The sequence below is a fragment of the Chelonoidis abingdonii genome, chromosome 2 (genome assembly GCF_003597395.2).
Source record: "Chelonoidis abingdonii isolate Lonesome George chromosome 2, CheloAbing_2.0, whole genome shotgun sequence".
Taxonomy (NCBI): domain Eukaryota; kingdom Metazoa; phylum Chordata; order Testudines; family Testudinidae; genus Chelonoidis; species Chelonoidis abingdonii.
The window spans coordinates 136,420,001-136,443,660 of record NC_133770.1 but is presented as its reverse complement, the minus strand read 5'-3'; the positions used below and the strand labels follow the sequence as shown (position 1 = coordinate 136,443,660).

The following is a 23,660-nucleotide window of genomic DNA, read 5'->3' as shown; positions in this document are numbered from 1 at the left end:
TTGACATATATGAACTGAATACTGACAGATCGTGAACAGGGCTTTTCACCATGGTAGATTCAAAACCTGCAGGTTCCAAGCGCTGCCAGTCCTGTGATGATCTAATTTCTCTGAAAGGTAGGCATAGCAGTTGCCTTCTTTCTAGGAGAGTCCACACACCATATAGCAGTTTGGTGTGCCTATCTTTCTCCACAAGAACACATAAGTCATTGTGCCCTGGACATGGTAGCTAGGTCTGATACAAAATTCAGGACACTGGTACATCTGTCTCTGTTTGACTGTCACAGAGCAATGTCTCCTTCCCACCCTACAGAGGGTACACAGCTTGCCATTCACTGACACAGGCACACACTCGAAGAAGAAAGAACAGTTACTTAGCCTTAAGTAACTATGGTTCTTCAAAATACTGTAGTCAGTGTGGATCCCGCAACCTGCCCTCGATCCCCACTTTTGGAGTCTTCAGCTAAGATGGTTTTTGAATTGCAAGGGAACTGAGGGAGGGTCAGGATCACTCTGCCCTTTATGCACTTCTATGGGAGCACAAGGGTGCTGCCTTACAAAAGACTCACATGAGGCACATGTGTACCTACAGTGGGATTACAACATCTCAATAAACCAGTTGCTGTAAATAATTGTTTTTAATCATCTAGGAATATGGAGGATCAATTAGGGATGAGGAAATCAGTTCGAGAAACAACCCAAATCTTAGTTAAAATTTGAAATACTTTGGTTAAATACTTTGGGATGATTTAGTTTGGGCTTGGTCCTGCTTTGAGCAGGGGGTTGGACTAGATGACCTGAGGTCTCTTCCAGCCCTGATCTTCTATGATAATTCCTCCCCCCTCCCCCCCGGCGACACACACACACACTTTCACATCTCCCCTTTCTACTGGTTAAAGAAAAACATCATGAGAGAGACTATTCTTGTGGGACTCCAGGACCAGCAATTTCATGAGAGTTTTTCATTGTGGATTCTAAAGGGAAGTAGTTCAGAGAAACTTGGGAATCTTATTCAAATCAAACCTTTAGAGGCTAACCCTTCATTAATCTTGATTTGTTGAATCTGACAGCCTGTAAATAAATCTGTGAATTTCCTATCACCATTCTCTTTAGACACCGAAGAAATCAAAATTATTAGAGTTTAACCATTTGCTTTTTAATCCAAAACATAGCTGGTTAGAGAATTGTAAATTAATTTCTCAGATATTACCTGGTACTATATATTAAATCCGGAAAAAGTGAAATAATCATTTTGAACAAATAGGTACTACAACTATTCCATAATATCAGTGGCGTGACCTTCATCTATGTGCATAACTTGTGGAGATTTTGCTTATTACTGGTACTGTACAGAAATAAAAAAAGAAAAAGAAATTGTCCCTCCCTCAGTGTTTACATTTTAAACAGAACAAACGTGAAATAATGACAGCAGGTACAATAATAAGGAAGGGGGATTAAGTCTTAGAATAAATAAAAAATAAAGAAGAGGAGGACTAGCTGGCATGGGAGTGGAGTGGTAGGATGTAAGCAGAGGCAGCATTGTATAATGTCTTGAAAGAGTGGAAGAAGAATTTAATGTCTTAATACTTGGATGGGGTGAAGGTGATTAACCAGGGATGGTTAGCCAAATAGACAAACATATATCCTGAAATTACTCATACAGGTATTTGAGAAGAGATTGATTATGGTCACCTGGGGAGTGACTTTCAGAAGTGTGCTACTACATGTTAACTCAGCTGGGTTGCTGCGAGCTTTGGGAAAGCTACATGCAAGTGCTTGCAGTTTCACCTTGAGGATGTTAAAGGCTGCTTCACCTCTCCTTGCAGGAAGAGGCCCCAGAATCAGCAGCTGGGAGGTGGCAGTGGCACATGAAAGCAGCTGTTAACCCCCACAGCACCCATCGTCTCCCCTCCAGGAGCTCCATACACTTTGTCTCCACTGCGACCCACCTACTCCAGGAATTCATTGCCCCAAGGAGCCTCTACCCCCCCAACACAACCCCAAGAAACACTCTTCCCCCAAAACCCTAGAGAACCCACTCCTCTATCCTAGCCAGGGCTCCCAAGGTTTGTGCAGCTCTGTGACCTATCTGCGCTTGCTCGGGGCTGGGTGTGTTGACCTTTAAGTATATTGGTGTATGGAGATTATTTGCAAATATACAAATTGGCTCATTAAATAATTTGCACAAAATATCTCCCACAAAGCAGAACAAAACCTGTCAACCATATTGTTGAGTATGAGCTACTACATGCTAACAACAGGACAAGGGTGATTACTTGAGCCCTGAGCAAAAGCAGGATTTCACTCTTTTGTGGTAATTCTGGCTGGACCACATCACTCATTTTTTCTCCCCCTCTCCCCCCACATAACAATAAACCTGCACCTGCTAATTTCAGTTCTCTTCTTACACAAACACACACATCAGTTCTGTACATATTTCTTATTCTTTTCCAACTGCCCATATGGGACGCAGCTACCCACTGTTTGTGTGGCACAGGAGTTTCTCACAGTGAAAAGGTGATATAGCAAATCTTAACACTTGTAGACATGATCCTGAATTAGGTGACTTCAAAGGGGCCTCAAGTTTGAACTGGCCCTTCTCAGAGACTAGAAAGGACCATTTTGGAGAAGGAAAGATGCAAGATTTGGGTCTTGTAAAGTCAGAGAGAAGGTAGATTTCTACTATTTCAAGGAAAATAAAAATACCGTGTATTATAGCTAAGTTAATGGAATAGCTGTAGTAGATCTACTGAAGTTCTTTTATATGGCAGTTAATGTTTTACCATCTTTTATATTTGTGTATGTTTTGCTAACAGAAATTAATTGTTACTAAGAGCCTAATTCATTTAAAAAATATCAGAAGTGACTGCTGTAATTTATTTTGAGATGAGGCGCTGCCTGATAATTTCAGATCATTTTCTCTGCCTTCCTCTAAGTCACATTAATGTGATGTGTCTGACCACCCATTTAGTGGTTGTAGGTAAGGAGTGGGAAAGAATGGAGTCTCTACTGAAGAGCTGCATTGATGAGTCTGGATTAGTCATTACAGATTTAAAGAAAAAAACCTTGCAAAGCATAAAATACTCTTAAAAAAGTGTCATTCAGACTTTGAATTGCTTTTTCACTTACTGTGAAAGTACAGAGAAAAGACCCAGGGATGATAATGTCATAGGGTCATTGTTATTGTTATATAGAGCTCACAGCGAAAAACTCAAGAATTTAGGAAAAATTGGACCATTCTCTCTGACTCCCAACACCCTTTGGAAAGTGCTACTCTTGTATCTTTCTCTCTGGGGGAGGAAGAAAGGGGAGATCTGCTTTCTTCATCGTTTTTGAGTTTTTTTCACTTCCCCACTTCTGAAAGGTTTAGCACTCTAATGGCTGGCATGATCTTGCTACCCTGCTTGCCTTGTCTCTGTAGACAAACTGACCTACTTTAAAGTGAAGATTATTCTTCAGAGAATGTAGGATGTTGGAGGAGAAAAACAGATTCTAAGGCAGGAAATATTTCTGTCAAATTTCAATGTCTCAGAGTATATAAAAAGTGCTATTCTTTTTGAGACAGCAACTATCTTCATTGCTTGGAAAGTGCTATCGCTTTTTGGCACTACTACATTATAAATAATACTTAATATGTCCATAAGTCATATGTTTTGCACTTCCTGTAATATTCCAGCAGATCATAAAAGAATGTGGTTATAACCTGAAGCCATGTCACATGTTAAGCGAGCAGTGAGCTAAATGCTGCTAACAACCTACTCTGTGGCAAAACAGTGACTGTGAAAGGATTTGGCACAAAAATATGCCACAAGAAAAGTAGCCCTTTTAAATTTGGAAGAAGTATTATTTAAATATGCTGAAATTCCAGTATTCTGTGTCACTCAACTCTGCCTATCTAAAATCTGCTTTCATACAGCAGACGTTCTAGAGCTCCTAAGTTAATTTTATTGATGCTCTCCTTTGATTCTTAATAAAAATCTTACATGCTAACAAGTAACTGAAAATTCTTTGTTTCTTTTTTAGACATGTACTGAAACATTTCCAGAACTTTTTATAAAGCGTTGTAGAGTTGATACTGCCTATTAAAATATTTGTTTATGAAGTTTAAGGTGAAATTTTCCATTATGCTTCAGTGGCCCCTTTTTCCATTAAAGAAATAGAGCTTTAGCAACCTTCATTGCACAGAGAAATAAAAGAATGTGGAAGCAACAGGTACTGACAAATCAAAATCTGAGGAAAATAATGTTTTCTAACAAAGTCTTTGTTCTATATACATCTCTCTGACATCAGCTGAGTTCATTCAGAGCGAAATTTGACCTGCTGTTCTTATTAGAAATCCGTCTTTTCTAAACTGTCAGAGTTTTTTTATGAAGTGCCTCCTTTCACCAATCAGGTAATTTTAAGTGAGTTTGGTTAAAACATTTGGTACCCCGAAACTGCCACAGGACTTTGGATGCTACAGAATTCTAAAACCTGTGACTATCTGTTAAACTAAAGTGAAATGGGTTCCTTTGAGGAAAGGAATGAACTGCAGTAAACAATAAAATATACAGTGCGTTTTTAAAAAATTATGTTATCTCCTTTTTCAGCTAATAGAAGTAGCTGAGTTTTAAATTTAAGACTCAGAGAACAGACAAAACAAAGTCATTTGAAGAAACAATAGTTAACCCAGAACAAGTATTATAATTGGCTTTCCATTGTAAATCAGAATTTTACCCACCCATCTTGCCAGAATGTAACCATTTCTCTGAACATTTCATACATCATCTTCTGCCAGAGGAGAATTTCTCTGGAAACATAGACACAATCAGACAAGACAGTAATTGAATGTGACATATCACTGCTTGAGGAATTAAAGGCTTCCACTTTTGGAAAAGTTTACTTTTAAAGTTTTGAGACTGAAAAAAAAATTGTTTATTAACTCCACTTTTGGTATATTGCCTTGTCCTTTTTTTAGGGTTTTGTTGTTGTTGTTGTTGTTGTAGTTGTTGGATGGATGGTTAATTGGTTGCCAGATCCATAGAGACCTCTGCAGAACTGAAATTATTGTAGGGAACCACACAAGGGTTATAACTACTATAGGAAGCACTACTATAGGAAGTACTGGGGGAGTTTACTCCACTTAATACTTTACAAACTGTCACAGACTGTCACAAACAAGTCACATAAATGTCTGAAATAATACCAAAACTAGGTTTTGTTAAAATGGAGTTGTTGGTTAAAAAATATCAATGATCTAATATATTTATAGAAATGCAGACTTGACGTAGCTCAAACAACTTATTTCTGTCCCTGTATCCTAACACATATTCACATCTTGAGCCCAAATCTGCACTTTGTTAGATTAATTTTATGTTGTAACTCCATTGTCTTCAGTGGAGTTACACAAGTAGAAATCTGGTGCAATGAAGTGGAAAACAAGCCTTGTTATCTTTTCACCATCAGTACATAGTACAGTGGTCATTATTAAAAAATTCAGCATTTATAATTCAGTTATTGTCCTCTATGTATGCCCTTTTTCATTATCTCTTGTTTCTTTAAGGACAATATTGTCATGTCAGTATTAAGGCATCTCAGTGATTTCAGTAATCGTGCAAGGTGTACTATACTTTTTTTTGTGAGTTTGTGGCACTATTCACACAAAATATATTGTCTTGTATTATTAGCCATTCTACTAATAGTTTCTTCCAGTGATCTCCAGTAGGAGCCATTGCATAGGTCCACAAATTTAGGATTTTTTTCTATAAAGAGAATAACAATGTCTTTTTAACAGACCAACTCCCAGTGCAGGTTTTTAGAGCTGTTTGAATTCTATCTCTAGCATTTATTTATTTACTTATTTCACATTTTCAAAATATTTTTATCATCCAGCATTCCCATATTGTGTATGAAAGGGGGCCTAGTTGTTATGCATTTTATACAAATGTCTGTGGCAACAGTACGTATCGTGTTATATAGGGATGGAGAAACATACATTCTGTGAACAAAATATTACTGAACTTGCACAAGTTAGTACTGGAGCCAATATTTATAAGCTGCATTATCTCATTCAATTCTTTTTATGCTGTTTCATATTTATAGTCTACACTCCATGACTTAATAGCTGTATGTGGTTTGTGTTTTTTTAAAAACATAGTAATGGAATTGTATGTTCAATTTAGACATAATCTTGACCAGTGAAACTTCAAGTGCTTGTATGGAATTTTTTAACATAGATAGGTTTCTTAGTTGCTTTCTTTTCTGGGAGTATTTTTTTTAAAAAAAAGAAAGAAATCTGTATAAACTTATATTGTGCATACTTTTCTCTTTTTAACGTTTCACCTATATGTATTTATTTAAGGGGTTATTCAGCCTGGATATGGAAGCACTATTATTTCTTATATTTTATTTTACCAACATGTGGGTTTTTTTGTTTGTTTGGTCAAATACCTCACCTATTCTGGAATATTAAGTGCATTTTAAGTAAGAGGTGAAGTTTCATTGATGCCAGAATGTTGAATATAGATCTAGAACACAATTATGTAATGAGATTGGGTTTGCCAATTACTGTTCTGTCCATATTAATGATGGAGATTAATGCCATTAGAGATCCATTCTAGTACCAATCTAATTTGTGCCAATTTATAGCATCAGTTCTCCCATCTCAACTGGACATTTTAGCTATTCTGTTTTGAGTCTTGATTTCTGGTTTGACCATAGGAATCTTTGAATAACTTTTAGTTAGTTAGTTAGTTAGTTAGTTAGTTCAGGATAAGGGAGTGTAAAGGGAATCATGGAAAAAAGATATAGAACCTTGGTTAGGACATTCATTTTAAGTATTTACTTTCTGCCTACCAGAGTCTGTGGTAATAGTGTCCAGCTGTCTAGATCATTGTAGATCATTTTCATTAATGGCTTCATATTTAATTCAAACGCATCCCCACTTTAGGTGATACATTAATGCCTAAATATCTAATTTTATTATTCATTACTTTCAGTGAGCATTTTCTATCAGTTAAGTATCTTTGACAGTCAAGGTGTAGTATCTCTGAATTAAAGTAGTTTAGTTTGTTACCTGATACCAAAAACTTCAATTATTTCTTGTATTACTGACCAACTTTTAATTCTACCTTGCCTGAAAAACATAAGGTCATCAGCTTATAATGAAACTTTGTTTTCTATTCCCAGTACACTTATTCCCTGAATTTCTTCACTGTACCTGATCTTTTGTGCTACTGGTTCAATAATTAAATGAAATAACACGGTTGATAAGGGACGTCCTTGTCTTGTTCCTCTGCATAATGGCACTGGCTCAGTTTTTGCAACATTTCTCCAGACACTTGCCATAGGGTTTTTATAGATTATTTGTTCCACTTCTGAAAGTGTTCCTCTAAACCAAATTTCTCCGGTATTTCTGAATATAAATGTGTGGTGTTCTCAGTCAAAATCCTTGCCAGCAACCACAATTCTAGCGTAGGCCTCTTTATTAGTGCACCTTGAGTGCTGTAGCATGTTGAAATTTCCTTGTATTATTTAATGTGTTTCTTTCTTTTATAAAACCAGTTTGGTTTGGGGGCATCAGTTTAGGTATTACTGTCTCTAAACTGGATACCAGTATTTTAGTCAGGATCTTACTATCTATATTTATTAAAAAGATGGGCTTGTAAGATGCTGGATCCAAAAAATCCTGATATGTTTTAGATATCAAAACTACATCTAAATTATAGAAGGTGCCGTGTAAGCATTCTTTGTGTGAGAAGGCTGGAGTTCACTTGCTAACAAGGGAGCTACCTGTGCTTTAAACATTTTATAGAATTCAGAGTTATATGAATCTAGTCCAGGACTCTTCCCTGATTTTAATGATGTAATTGCTATCTCTATTTCTTCCTGGGTTATTAAACCTTTTTGTAACTTTTTTCATTTTAAATATACCTCTGGGCATTTTCAAATTCTGCAGTATATTAACTCACAGATCTTCCTTGTTTACTTATCTGCTAGTATATATCTCCTGGAAATATTCCTCTAATATTTTCTTAATCCCTTTATGTGTTTTTAGGAGTATCTCATTTTTGGCCTTGAGGTACGCCTTGTCTGGATTTTTTGTTAAATATCCGTGTGGCTAGTAATCTGCCTGACTATATCCCCCATTCAGACAAGCTTTCTTCGGCACTGTCTGGGTTTTTTTGGTTTGTGATGGGTTTGGGTGCTTTGGGGAGTCACCTGATGTGCTGGGAAGCCACTGAGTCAGCCTATTCTGCCAGACAGGGTCCCCTTTACCGGGCCTTGCTGGGTTAGGCTCACAAGCCTCTTTCAGCCAAGCACACAGCCAGGGCCACAGCCAGATGCACAGAGCGACAGAGATCTTCTCTGGAAAAATTCAGCCTAAGGGGTTTGCCCCAGCACTGGTGCCCACTCCCTTTAAGGGAACATACCCAAACATTTTCTGAAATTTTCCCCCTCCCTCAATATGGAGGGAGATATGCACAACTTCTTGCTCTACCCCCTCCCCCCAGTTAGTAATTACATAAATTGGGTTATGTTATAAACAAAAAATAAGTTTATTAACCACAAAAGGTGAATTTTTAGTGAATATAAGAGACAACAGACAGAACAAAGCAGATTACTAAGCAAATAAAGCAAACTACACAAGCTAAACTCAATATTCTTAAGAAACAGGTTACAAAATGTAATTTCTCACCCCAAATGTTACTTTAGGCAGGTTGCAAGGTTCCTGTGGTTCAGAGTTCCAGTTGTATTTCTTTTCAGACTGGACCCTTGTCTCAGTCTGCATTCCCCCCTGGTCTTCCCTTCAGGTGGCTTTTGCAGTCTTTCTTCTTGGGCAGACAGGCCATGAAGAGGAGGAGTCTCGTTTGCCTTCCTCCCCACCCTTACATACAAATTGCATTCAGTAAATCATAATCTTTCCAATGATACCTTACAAGACCCATTTTGGATAACGTATATCTCAGTTATGTCATATCCACCATTGTCTATGCTGTGGGAAAGGTGAAAAAAACACCACTTCACCTTTGCCAATCCGACAGTGAGGGAAAAATTCCTTCCCAGGCCCCCGAGAAAAGAGCGACTAGGTCAATGCCCACTTCCATGGATGGGATTGTGGGTGCTGCTGGTACAGGTAAACGAGGGTTTTGCCTGCAGCAGCATGGACCTATATAGTCCCCACCTCTTTTCTGGTCACTGGGAGAGAGGGGAATGGGTCAGCATCCCCATACTGGCCTGGTCTGTCACTGTAGCAGAAACAATAAGGAGTCCGGTGGCACCTTAAAGATTAACAGATTTATTTGGGCATAAGCTTTCGTGGGTAACAAACTCACTTCTTCAGATGCTGTTTTTTACCCATGAAAGCTTATGCCAAAATAAATCTGTTAGTTTTTAAGGTGCCACCGGACTCCTCATTGCTTTTGTGGATACAGACTAACACGGCTACCCCTCTGACACTTGTAGCAGAAAGTCACTCCCTGGCTCTCTAACCCTTAAAGAGGCATGTTTTCCAAACAAATCAGACGACTCCCATCACTTAATGTGTGGTGAGATCATTCTTACTCTCTTGGAGTCTGTCTGTGTTATTAGCTGTGTTATATTGCTTCTGAAAACTGTAAATTTATCCCTTTAAATCTGCCAATTTTTGCCTACATCTCCCCCCCACCCAGCTATTATATGAGATTATATGTCTCCATATTACCACTTTGAAGGCTGTAGATTGCCACGTATTTGCAGGGGCAAAAGAAAATGCAGGCCTGTTATTTACCAGGCTGCACGTGGCAACAGACTATATAGGTAAGAGATGCAAGGAGAGTATGGGTCACAAGGCAAACTGCAGACACACACATACACACAACTAAAATTAATCAATTTAAAATTTTATTGGGGATAGTTACAAGGGGTAAGAGAGCAGCTTATGATTAGCTAATAGAGTTAACAAAACCTAAAACACACAATGCCTAAAATATCTACTAACAATATTTACAAACAAAATGCAGCATTTAGTAATAACTGATACTTACAAATACAAACCAACACATCACGACCGGCAAACGTAGAAGCTCTATTTGAAACACGTGAGCTGAGAGAGAGGCTTCGAGGTGATCAGGCTCGGTTACGGCATACACGGCATACACGGGATACACGGGACACGTTTTCTCCTCTCCCTGCCTGCACATGGCAGGGCAACCCCTAAAGTACTCACTATGACATCACAGAAGTGTCATAGTGGACAGACCCCAAAACCTGTGTGTGTTCGCCTCTGATTGGCACAAGCAATGTTTACACCAAATAGGGGAGCAGGTGCCAAAAGGTCTGGCTTCGCCCCCAAAAGGTGAGGTAATGCATATTGTTGTAGAATGCGTTCAACACTGAATGACAAAGGAAGAGGCCAGGGTAATACCGGTATGGCAAGTGATACAGGATGCAGACAGGAACCCATTCTAACAAAGGCCTCACACCTAGTTCCGAAGGTTATATCCTGGAAGGCATCATCCATAATGTCATGAACAATATGGTTTTCTCACCCCGTCCCAGCTCCACCACAAAATCTTTGTCTTGCTCCTCAGTTGGACTTTATTTTCATGAAGACTGCTGAATGGTAGAAGATACGTTATTTCCATTCTAACATTAAGGATTTCATTGATAACAAAAATAAATCTATTCTAGAATGTGTTTTGGCAATTTCAGACACAAAAGTAAAGTATCCCCACCCTTAGGATGTAGGAACCCATCATGTCCTGGTCTTTATATGCTGATTACTGTATCTGAGCATTTTAGATGGAGCTTCTTGCCTAGCTAGCAGTATATCCATAACCCCCTTTGTTTTCAGTTTAAACTGATTTTTACCAAAAAAAATCCTGGATTTTACAAAAAATATTACTCTTTTTTTCCCCCCAGTTTTCACTCTACTTGTGTATCATTCAAATATATAAAAAAGAACTTGCCTGAGATATATGTATTACGATAATACATTAGTCTGTGTGTATATGCAAAGCTGCCTGTTGAAGTAAGGCTATATATAAGTCTAGAAGATACACAAAATAAACAAAGTCTGACGTGCATGCGCATCTGAATTTACCAATGAATCTCACTCCCACCACCTACACATTGCAAGCTATTAGCAGATAATGATTTAAAGATCTGACGCTAAAATGGGAAGAAAAAAAATTGGCATCCAAATATATTTCAGAATATAAGGAAGTTTTCAAAAGTTTAAAAAAACAACAACACAGGATAAAAGGATAAAGTTGAGTGTATGCCCAATGGTGTGGCCCAAACGTTAAATGTAAATATTTATAGGCTAATAGTTTTCTCTACAACAGTAAACTGTTTAGTCAAATGAAAAGGTTTATTTTGGGATTAGAGATATATTGTTTTCTTAAACTCAGAGGTGGCATTTTGTTTTGAGTTCTGTTTTAGTTCTGTAGCAAACCACATTGAATTCATTCATCAGATACTGAATACTTTTCCCCTTGTCCTTCTATCCACCAAAATAAACCCCAGCATTTACCCAGAAACATTATTAATAGTTTTTTCCACTGATTTTCACCTGTTTTTTTTGTTGTAGTAATAAATAATGATAAATTCCTGGAAAAAAAGATAAAATAAAACCGGAAAACGAAGTGCCCTATATATCCGACATGCGGTTAAGCCAGCAGTTAAAGTTGCCTGCCTCTATTACCCATGATTCCTGGACTGTTGCAATCATTCCAAAAATGTTATTGGAGGCGGTATTCTCTTCATTCAGAACATAAAATGTTACATGTTGTAATAGGTTTACCCTCTGCACACCCTGTAGCAAAACCCATCTGCCTTCTGGATCTGTTCTGATGTCTTTAGGTTCCCATCCTACTTGTTTACCTATTAGTATATGCACCTTTCTCTTACTGAGCTGAAGTATATTCCATATACATAGATACTGATTCACTTTTAAATTTGATTAGTTCTTTTGTTTTCAGGTAAGTTTCCAGAAGCACTGCCACCGATATCTCTTTGTTTTTAAAAAGAGATAGTATCTTTTTTTGTTAGTATTATTGGATGATTTAGTTCCCTAACATTCCAAGAGCACCAGATTCTCCTGATTCTTTTTTTCTCCATTTATTGGGATATTCATTATTGTCATTACCATGTAATGCCTCCCCCATCTTCCACTATCCAACATTCTAACTTTCATTTTCTCCTTATGCTTTGAACTATACTTTCTGATATCCTTACTGTTAAGTATAGAGTTTCCTACATTAACTGCCTGTATCATTACTTTTTGAAAATTGTTACTTAACAACATTCCTAATAAATTTAGCATAAAATCATTATATAAATTTCTGCTACTGAGGCAGTATTTTTAGTCCAACACATAACTATTGTATTTTTACATCCAAAAGTCAGTCCAATTTCCCTACCTTTGTATTTAATGATCCCTCAACTGAGATAAACTTAGTTTGAATCTGATGAGTTCATACTTCTTGGTCTATTGCAGGAGTGGGCAAACAGGCCACATCTGGGTGGGGAAATTGTATGCAGGGCCATGCATGTAGGGCTAGAGCAGGGATTTTGGGTGCGGGAGGTAGGGTGTGGGAAGGGCTCATGGCATGGCGTTGGGGGCTCAGGGCAGGGAGCGGAGTGTCGGGGGGCTCTGGGCAGAGGGCTGGGGTGCAGGAGGGGTGCAGGGTGTGGCAGGGGGCTCAGGGCAGGGGTTAGGGTTCAGAAGGGGGTGTAGAGAATGGGAGGAAGCTCAGGGCAGGGGGTTGAGGTGCAGCAGGGGTGTGGCAGGGGGATCAAGGCAGGGGATTGTGGTGCAGGGTGCAGAAAAGGTTCGGGGTGTGGGCTCCGGCCCGGCGCCTCTTATCTCAAACAGCTCCAGGGTGACAGCGATGCACAGTGGGGCTAAGGCAGGCTCCCTGCCTGCCCTGGCCATGCACCACTCCCGGAAGTGGCCAGCATGTCTGGCAGTGGCTCCTGTGGGTGGGCTGGGGCAGGTAGCTCTGCCATGCACTGCCCTTGCCTGTGGGTTCTACCCCTGAAGCTCCCATTGGCTACGAATCCCTGTTCCCAGCCAATGGGAGCTGCGGGGGGGTGGTGTCTGCATGTGAGGGCTACACATGGAGCCCTCTATCCCCCCTCCCATAGGGGTCACAGGGAAGTCTTGCTGGCTGCTTCCGGGAGCAACACGGGGCCAGGACAGGCAGGGAGCCTGCCTTAGCCCTGCTGCACCATGGGGCTGGCAATTCCACGGGCTGTACTGAAAGCCCTGACAGGCCAGATCTGGCCCACAAGCTGTAGTTTGCCATCCCCTGCTCTATATAACTGAGAGCAGGATATGAGTGGAATTTATTTTAATTTCTGTATACTTTGGTTACCCTTTCTCTGCCTTCATGTCTTTTTCCTTTTCACAGTTAGGTGACAATTCACAAGGTGATGCACAGATTTACAAATTTGGCCCCATGAGTCCCTTTAGATAAAACTAGAATATTTTACACTACTTTAAATCTGTCTTTGTTTCGCATTAAACCTGTACCTCGATATAACGCTGTCCTCGGAGCCAAAAAATCTTACTGCGTTATAGGTGAAACTGCATTATATTGAAGTTGCTTTGATTCACCAGAGTGCGCAGTCCTGCTCCCCCAGAGCACTGCTTTACCATGTTATATCCAAATTTGTGTTATATTGGGTCGCGTTATATCGAGGTAGCAGTGTATTATTAAGCACTGTGCTGAAGCCAATACTGCACCTAGAAGTTGCTCCTCTGTATTTCAAAGGCCACATACCCCTAGCAATAAACACTCTGTAACAACATGCTGCCACTTGTTCTTTCTTTGTATCTTTGGGTTTTGAGGGGTATCACAATTTGAGTGACAGAGGGAGGAGGAACTCCAAGCAGGTACTATTCTGTAGTGGGGGAAAAGATGGGTGGAGGCAGAGACAGGCCTGGACTACATTTAAAATTTAGGTTGACATAACTACAGTGCTCAGTAGTGTGAAAAATTTCCTGAATGTTGTAGCTATTCTGACCTAAAATCTGGTGTAGACACAGCTAGGTCAATGGAAGAATGCTTCTGTCACCCTAGCTGCCATCACTCATGGAAAAAAAACCTTCTGTCAGTGTAGGCTGCGCCTACACTACAGGGTTATTCCAGACTCGATATCGCACCCTAGCCATGCCACTATAGTCCCCATAGAGTAGACGTGGCCACAGACTACTGTATTCCTAGACTGTTACTCCCAAGAATCATCACTTTTGAACACAGACTGGATGACAAAAGCAACAAAGTGAAGCAGCTTAAGGCAAGAGGTTTGAAAATAACAATACAGGTAAACCAAAGTTCTATGAATTCCAATGGTGAGAATTTCTGTTTAATCCAAAATACTTCTGGGTCCCTCCAAACTGCAAATAAGCTATTGTATTTTGACATGATATTGCAAATCTCAATTTTACAAGCTTTGAGTGCAATCTAAGACCATTAAACATCAGACTTGACCAATAATAATCATTAGTACACTGTACTTCCATAGTATCCTCTATCCATGGATCTCAAAGTGCCATACATTTTATTAATGAACAAGGCAATAAATGTGTAAATGCCTCCCCAAGTAACTGTTAAGCTATACTAGTTTGAGTATGATTGCAATACCTGATTCCATGTTTTTAGATAAAATTGTATAAACATATTGTTTAATTTCTTTATCACTTTCCCATAATATCTCTTATGCATGCTTCTTTGCATGTAAATTTTGTTTTTACTGAAAGGCTCCTACAATACAGATATTCTATGAGAGCTTTGTTTTGATTGTTTGTTTGGTTTGTTAGGCCACTTTATTTATTGTAGATAAAGGTGCACTAAGTGTTGTCTGGAGAAGTTCCGATTTTGATCTGGTTCTGTTAATATAAATATGAAGACTTGATATCACTAAATTTACTGGGGAGAACATACTTATCACTTATATAATGCGTGTCTTTCTAGATTCGAAAGTCCTTTGTATTATTCCATTTTACAGATGGGAAAATGGAGGCACAGAGGATTAAAGTGACACATAGGTCACATAGTTAATGGCAGAACCAAAAAGACAACTAGTTTTCCTGAATCTCATTCTTGTGATTATACCCAAGATGAATTCTAAGATATATTAAACATAATGGATTAACGTCATTGCTGGTTTCCCTGAAGTCACACCAAGCCTTAATTGACTCAGTGTGATCAGAATTCATAAATAAAGGTGAAATTTCTAGTTAAAAGTACAAAACTTCATCTTCAGGTTCTATGGAAATTGTTAGTTGAAATATTGAGTGTGACACAGTATAACATGAATTAACATTTTTGGCAACAACATGACACATTGAGAATTCAAATACCAGTTCTCATGCACAAATTTACAAACTCCTTCTGAATCATACTTGGAAGTGTTCACACAACTCCACTTCAAACCTTTCCAAAAGCATTTTTTTGGAGGAAAAGACCCATTGTTTTGAAAGCAGATTTTGATTCAGAAGAAAAAGTATTTTTCAAAGCAATTCCCTCAGAATTTTAGGAATACTATTCAATAAACACCATATATGTCATGTTTTCACAGAGTGCTTATAAATCCTGTTGTTTTTAAGTGTCCTCCCTCAAACCAGAATAATACGGTCTTTACTTTTCCAAGGTTCTAGTGAAGTTCATTTTTCACCAGGTAAAATGAGTTTATAGAAGGGGTAGGCAAACTTTTTGGCCCAAGGGCAACATCTGAGTGGCGAAATTGTATGCAGGGCCATGAATGTAGGGCTGGGGCAGGGAGTTGGGGTGTGGGAGGGAGTGTGGGGTGTAGGAGGGGTGCGAGATGCAGGAGGGGGCTCACGGCAGGGGTCTAGGGTGCAAGAGGGGATGTGGAGTATGGGAGGGGGCTCAAGACAGGGGGTTGGAGTGCAGGAAGGATTCAGCAGGGGCTCAAGGCAGAGGGTTGGGGTGCAGGGTGCAGGAGGGCTAAGGCAGGATCCCTGCCTGCCCTGGCCTCACACCATTCCCAGAAGTGGCTAGCATGTCTGCAGTGGCTTCTGGGAGTGAGCTAGAGCAGGTGGCTCCACCGCACACTGCCCTCGCCTGTGGATACCACCCCCGAAGCTCCTATTGGCTATGGTTCTCCGTTCCCAGCCAACAGGGGCTGTGGGGGTGGTGCCTGCAGGCGAGGGCAGCACACAGAGCCATCTGTCATCCCTCCCCCAAGGGCTGCAGGGATGTGGTGCCATCCACTTCCGGGAGCAGCGTGGGGCTAGGGCAGGAAGGGACTCTGCCTTAGCCCCACTGCGCCATGGGACTGGCAATCCCATGAGCCGAACTGAAAGCCCTGATAGGCTGGATCCGGCCTGCAAGGCATAGTTTGCCCTCCCCTGGTCTATTGTATTTGATTCTGGCACTGAGGTCAGGAACTTTTGGACTTCTTGTAGTATGGGTTTGACCCATCTGATGTATTCTGTGGGATTCTGAGAATGTGTGAGGAAATCAAAGTTGCTTTCCTATGGAGTGCTTGCAGACATCTGTAAATTTAGCCCTTTTCCTCTGCAGGGGAAATAAAGGGGAGGAGCAGCCCTCAGTCCAAGTACCACTGTTCCTTGCAATCATATAGGGTATGGGGTCTCGTCGGCGCTCTGCAACCAGTGTTGCTGCTAATTAGGAAAGGGGAAAGTGGGAGCTCACTGAATGCACTTCCTCACTGCACCATGACAGTCACACAGTCCCACTGTTGGGCAGATGTTGGGCAAATGTTGACTTTCTAGTGGTGATCGCTGTACAACTGGTTTTACCTATGCTTAGAAATAAGAAGTATGATATCTGATATCACCTACATAGGAACTTCAATAAATGACAATTTTTAAAATGGTATCTACTGTAACATAGTAAGCAACGCCTCCAATTAATTTTCCTTTTTGGAGCCAGCTTACGTCTTTCATTTTATTTTTCATATACAGTCTAAAGTCATGGATTTCCAGCATCCCACTATAGGCAAAAGATCACGGTATTTTCATGTCTCACCCTTTACATATAGACCTCAAACAACTCCCCGTTCTACTCTAAAATCACAAAATGCTGTAGAAACTCCCCTACAAAGGACAATCATGAAACATCTCCATACTTATTAATTACCCTTCTGATTTGAGTGTGAGACCTCCTGTCCCTACTCACCCACATACACCCAAATGTCCACATTGAATTTGACCACTCTACAAACACCGGACCTGATTCTCCCCAGTCTTACAGTTTGAGTAGTGATTTAGACTTGTGCAAAGTGGGAGTCAAATATGACTAGTCTGATTTATTAGTGTTTTACAGCCACTTTGCACACATGTGACTATAAAACAAGATGCAAAGCAGTGGGGAATCAAGCCTAATGGCCTCATACCCCAGAGCATTTCACCCACTGAAACCAACCGGATAAACCTATGAGGGAAGAGCAGTAGTGTCTGATCAATGTATGTATTACATTTCTGCTGATGAATATTTGAAAGACCACAAATCCACATTAACAGTATGGAGTTTGTTCCTATTATGATGGGATTTGAGGCACAGTAAATGTTGTTTGGGCTACATTAATTCTGTAGGTGAAATTGTAAGGTTGTTTTATGAATGTCAATTAGAGCTGGGTGAATTTTTTCAGATCAATAGTTTATTCACTGAAAAATGCAGTTTTGGTCAACCTGAAACTATTTGTGAACTTAACATGAATTTTATGAATAGTTTAGGCCAAAATAAACAAATAAATAAATTAGAGAGGTGAGGAGGAGGGGAAGGTGCTACTGCCTCCCTTATAACATCCTCGTGGTCACTTACCTGGGATGTGGGAAATCCTTGTTCATTTATTCCCCCCTTTGTTTAATCCCTCTTTCTTCTGTTAAATATTAGACTGAAGGTGGGTTAAATGCTCTTTTAAAACTGGTCTGTAAACTGTTAGTGATCCGTGACAAATTTTTAATGCATGTTCTGCACTTCTTTCTAGCTTCACTACAGCTTTTTTTCTTAAAAACATATGAATCCTGTAATATTTTGGGGTGGTCTTGCCATTTCCTTTGTCAAAATAAATCAAGACTGCAATAGATCACCTGACCAGTTTGCATTAGAGATTATTACAAATCTGTGGGGTAAATATAAAGTTGTAAGCAAAATGGCCCTAATAAGCTAACTGGCTTTTCGTTTTCAGGAGAAAGAAAAAAACATCTTTTCATCTGAACCATACGTTTCATTGAAATTTTTACATTATAAACTATGCAACTAGCATGTAGATACTTTGTAGAGAGAGAATAGTTACATGCTTCTGTAGACTATTATGTAGATCAGTGGTTCCCAAACTGGGGCTCGTGAACCCCTGGGGGTTCATGAAATGTTACAGGGGGTTCTCAGGAAAAAATTTCCTAATGGCGGACAGAGCTGTCCCTAGGGTCCCTAGACAGCACAGGGCTAGCAGCCTGGAGCCCCTGGACTGCGAAGAACTAAGCAGATCAAAGTAAGCATATCTATCACACTGAGGAAATTTAAACTTCAAGACTCCATATAAGAAATGGAAAGGGAGGTGGATATTTTTTGCTGTTTTTAAAATTCAATAGGCAGCTAGTATTGTTTTTAAAATTATTATGAAGAACAAGTTTAAGCTTTGTTGTAATGTGTGTTGTTTGCCTGGACTGCTCAAGACCTGAAATCTTGTGTAGGAGGAACTCTTTGAGTTAGCTTCTTAAATACCTTCATGCTGTTCCGCATCTGGTCTCCTTGATGAAACATATGAGCCTTGTCATATAACAGGTTTATTCAAAGTGATACAAGCTACAAAAGTGAGATCATGGAAGAGTGTTGCCGTTTCATAATGTAATAAAAATACTGTAATGATAAATAGTGTGTAATAAGCATGTCATAAAACAAATTTTGTATTTCCAAGATCACTGCTCAGGTAAAGGAGAAAATTCCTGGAAATATTCATTTTTAGGAGGAGGTTCACTAGACTTGACATTCTAGTGAAAGGGGTTCCCAGACTGTTAAAGTTTGGGAACCACTGATGTAGACCATTGTAGTAAGGCTTAGTAGATCCAAAAGTAATTATTCCCATAAGGTGCAGTGCAGTTTAAAAGACGGAATCACTTGTGCATTTATACTATAATCAGATGATACTTGTAACCTGTCATTACATGGTAATTATCTTGTAATTAAAATGGCCAACAGATAGTACATTACTGAATAGTAGTTACAAAATGAATTCTACTCTGAAATGTAAAGTAGTAGTCTTGGCAGATAGAACACTAGCCTGGGACTCAGAAGTCCTAGATCATATTCCTGTCTATGCTGCCAGCCTGCTAGGTGACATTGGCAAGTGCCTCAGTTTCCATATTTGTAAAATGGGATTGATACTACCTTGTTTGTAAAGTGCTTTGAGACCTATGGATGAAAAGAGCTATATAAGAGCTATTTCCTGGATTTTCATTTTTTATAATATGAGCATACAATTGTGTTATTGAATGAGATTTAAAAATTTCCATTGGATCTTGCTGTATTCCAAACCACATAGTTATTTGTGATTTTCTGATTACTTGACAATAGGCAGGTATTCTGTTATCAATCAGATAACACAGCCTACATATTAGAAAACTGAATTAACTCTTCTCACATGCTAGATTGACAGGAAATATAGCAAGCCTGTCTTCAGAAGCATTACAGAGAAGTCATTACCCCAACTTCCCTCTCACTTTTTCAGTAATCCCACCTCTGCCCCTACCTTCATCTGCCTGTCGAGCCAAGGAAACAAGCCATCAGCAGCATAAAGCAAGCTAGTAAATGTGGTGTGCATGGAAAGAGGGTGTTGTGTTTGGGTTTTGGGAACGGGGGGGGGGAGAGGCATTTTTGTTTGGAATGAGAGAGAAGGGTAACAACTTGGGGGGAGGGGAAAGAGAAAAGTGAGGACCTTTATGTAGGGAGGGAAGAAGAAAGAACTTTGCTTGAGAAAGAGGAGAAGGAGAAGATGGAGAAGAAGATAATGATTGGGAAGTCATTGTGGGGTCCAAACTTGATCTGAAGCTGGAAGAGAGAGCCTGCAAACACAACCAGCTGGGAGGGGGAGCTCTCCCCATGTTCTATGTGTGTGATCAAAGGAAAGGACAATGGTATAGGACAAGGAGTCAGGGGTGGGGAGGAGAGGACTGGGATAGGGATAGATTGGAGGGGACCTTAATTCTGGCATTTCCTAACTCTTGAGTGCTTGACTTTGCAATGTCAACAGTATTATTTGAATGTAGTTTTTGTGTATAACAGGGATAAAAAATGAAGTATTTTCTCACCCTCAAAATGAGATTGTTCCTCAAGGTCAAGTTAACGCATATCGGCAGGGCAGTGTAGGGAAGCTTGTATTGCTGTTGCTCGTACTTTACCCAGTCATGCACCTTTCCTAAGTATTAAAATTAGGAGATTTCATTTCAAGATGCATATATATATATAAATATATTCTAAATCATTTATAAATAAACCTTATGCCTTTTTAAAGTATGTTTTAGTTTCACAGAACAGCTAAATTATTAGGGAAAGTAGTACTGCTCATTTCTACATCAATCTAAATACCTTTCACTTTGGCAGTACCGATTTAAGCACACTATCTTTACTTCCTTCTCCTACTGTGATTACTCTAGGTACGTCTACACTACAGGATTATTCCAATTTTACATAAACCGGTTTTGTAAAACAGATTATATAAAGTCGAGTGCACATGGCTACACAAAGTACAATAATTCGGTGATGTGCGTCCATGTACCGAGGCTAGTGTCGATTTCTGGAGCATTGCACTGTGGGTAGCTATCCCGTAGCTATCCCATAGTTCCTGCAGTCTCCCCCGCCCACTGGAATTCTGTGTTGAGATCCCAATGTGTGACGGGGCAAAAAACATTGTCACGGGTGATTCTGGGTACATATCGTCAGGCCCCCCTCTCCCTCCCTCCCTCCATGAAAGCAATGGCAGACAATCATTTTGCACCTTTTTTCCTGGGTTACCTGTGCAGACACCATACCATGGCAAGCATGGAGCCCACTCAGCTGATCGTCACTGTCACCGTATGTGTAACTGATGCCGCTGACAGAGACGGTACTGCAGCTCTACACAGCAGCATTCATTTGCCTTTGCAAAGTAGCAGAGACGTTACCAGTCGTTCCGTACTGTCTGCCATGCCATTGTAAATTGGCAATGAGAATGATGGTTATCAGTCATTTGTACTGTCTGCTGCTGTCATGGTGCTCCTGGCTGACCTTCGCTGAGGTCGGCTGGGGGCGCAAAGACAAAATGGGAATGACCCCCCGGGTCATTCCTCCTTTATGTTGTATCTAAAAATAGAAAACAGTCCTGCCTAGAATTATGAGGCAAGTGTACTAGAGAACCAGTGTACCAGAGAACCAGAGAGCACAGCCGCTCCGTGTCAGATCCCACAGAAATGATGAGCTGCATGCCTCTAGGGGTGCCCCTGCAACACCCACCCGTTGCTTCCCTTCTCTCTCAACCTTCTGGGCTATCATTGCAGGGTCCCCCCATTTGTGTGATGAAGTAATAAAGAATGCAGGAATAAGAAACACTGACTTGTTAGTGAGATAAAAGAGAGGGAGGCAGCCTCCAGCTGCTATGATAGTCCAGGCAGGAGATTAAATGGTGAGGGGAGAGAGAGCCAGCTCCACTGCTATGAATAGCCAGGCAGTACAGAATCTTTTTCTTTAGACATGAAGGGGGGAGCTGATGGAGTTTCAGCCCACATGCTATGATGAGGACGGTTACCAGCCGTTCTGTACAATCTGCCAAGGAAATAACCGGAGCATTCCTATTTTCACCCAGCGGTGCCCCCAGCCGACCTCACCTGAGGCCAGCCAGGAGCACTCACGGGATGATGACGAAGACGGCTACCTGTCCTACTGCACTGTACCGTCTGCCACCAGGGAAGGGAGGGGAGAGGATGCTGCTGTTCAGTGCCCCAGCACTGCGTCTACCAGCAGCATGCAGTAGACATACGGTGACATTGAAAAAAGTCAAGAAATGATTTTTTTTCCCTTTTCTTTCACGGGGGTGGGGAGGGGGAGTAAATTGACGAGACATACCCTGAACCACCCCGGACAATGTGTTTGACCCTACAGGCATTGGGAGCTCAGCCAAGAATGCAAATACTTTTCGGAGATTGGGGGGACCGTGGGATAGCTGGAGTCCTCAGTCCCCCCTCCCTTCCTCCGTGAACGTCCATTTGATTCTTTGGCTGTCCGTTCCGTTCCGTTCCGTTACATTTGTCACACAACACTGTGCTGTGGACTCTGTTTCATAGCCTGGAGATTTTTTTCAAATGCTTTGGCATTTCGTCTTCTGTGATAGAACAGATTTGTCTCCCCATAAAGCGATCAGATTCAGTATCTCCCGTACGGTCCATGCTGGAGCTCTTTTTGGATTTGGGACTGCATCGCCACCCATGCTGATCAGAGCTCTACGCTGGGCAAACAGGAAATGCAATTCAGAAGTTCGCGGGGCTTTTCCTGTCTACCTGGGCAGTGCATCCGAGTTCAGAGTGCTTTCCAGAGCAGTCACAGTGGTGCACTGTGGGATACCGCCCAGAGGCCAATACCATTGATTCGCGGCCACACTAACCCTAATCCGATATGATAATACCGATTTCAATGCTACTCCTCTTGTCGGTGAGGAGTACAGAAACCGGTTTAAAGCACCCTTTATATCGATATAAAGGGCCTCGTTGTGTGGACGGGTGCAGCGTTAGATTGGTTTAACGCTGCTAAAATTGGTATAAACGCGTAGTGTAGACCAGGCCTGTGATAGAAAATATAAGATAAGCTGACAAACTAGTCATTGGAGGTTCACTGAGAACAGAGTGAGTCCTACATGATGAGAGGTGCTATTAATATTTTAAAGTCTTTCTTCCCTATTGGCATCAAAATATTACATCACCGCAAATATACTGCAAATGGTCAGTGATCAATAGATTTAATTTGCTAGGGTTCCAGAAGAAGGAGTTTTCAGCATCTCCTCTACTGAACAACTGGATTTAATTATGGAAACTAAATGAAGTGTTTATAAAACAAAACCTTGAAAACATATTTTAAACATAGAATACTTTATATGGAATCAGGAAAAACAGGACTCTTTTATCTACTACTACTATCTGTTTTACTTAGTTCTGTTACTTTGTTTAGCAGAATAAGGCAACTTGTTTTTTAAAATAATGTTGTTTACTTTTTGAAAATGCCAAAATAATGATTTTTAAGTGATAATGTGCCACTTTAAATTATCTGACCTGATTTTAGTTCTGAAAAGTCAAAATGTGAAAAACTTGAACCATTCATTTGATAAATCCTAGCAACTCTTCATAAATAATACATGCTCTTTCTCTTTTACTGAGACTGTCACTGACTGCTCAAAATTACTTTCAACACAGGGCCCAGCCTTCTATCCCAGAGTGCACTTCAGCTTAATTCCAAACCTGAAGGGTCTTTCCAGTATTCAGCAAGCTACCATAGCAACCAGACCCTTGCCCTGGGTGAAACAGCAACATCACAGCTCCCAGCCCGCAGCAGTCAAGCCAGAGCTGCCATTCAGAGCTACAGCCAGGTATGTTTGAGGAGCACCATAGATATTTTACACCACACATTTTCCAAGGATGCTCTGAGAAAATAAATTTATTCTGTGCTTAGTGTCTCAATAAA

General features: G+C 40.3%; 1 protein-coding gene across 5 annotated transcripts in view; it reads left to right on the top strand.

Moving 5' to 3' along the window:
• CTNND2 (catenin delta 2) overlaps nt 1-23,660 on the top strand; it is a 1,230,307-nt gene that overhangs the window by 678,590 nt on the left and 528,057 nt on the right. For all 5 annotated transcript variants that reach the window (XM_075062683.1, XM_075062682.1, XM_075062681.1 and 2 more), the window contains one exon: nt 23,393-23,565. In XM_075062683.1, coding sequence (XP_074918784.1) covers nt 23,393-23,565 — 173 coding nt within the window. The remainder of the gene's footprint in view (nt 1-23,392; nt 23,566-23,660) is intronic.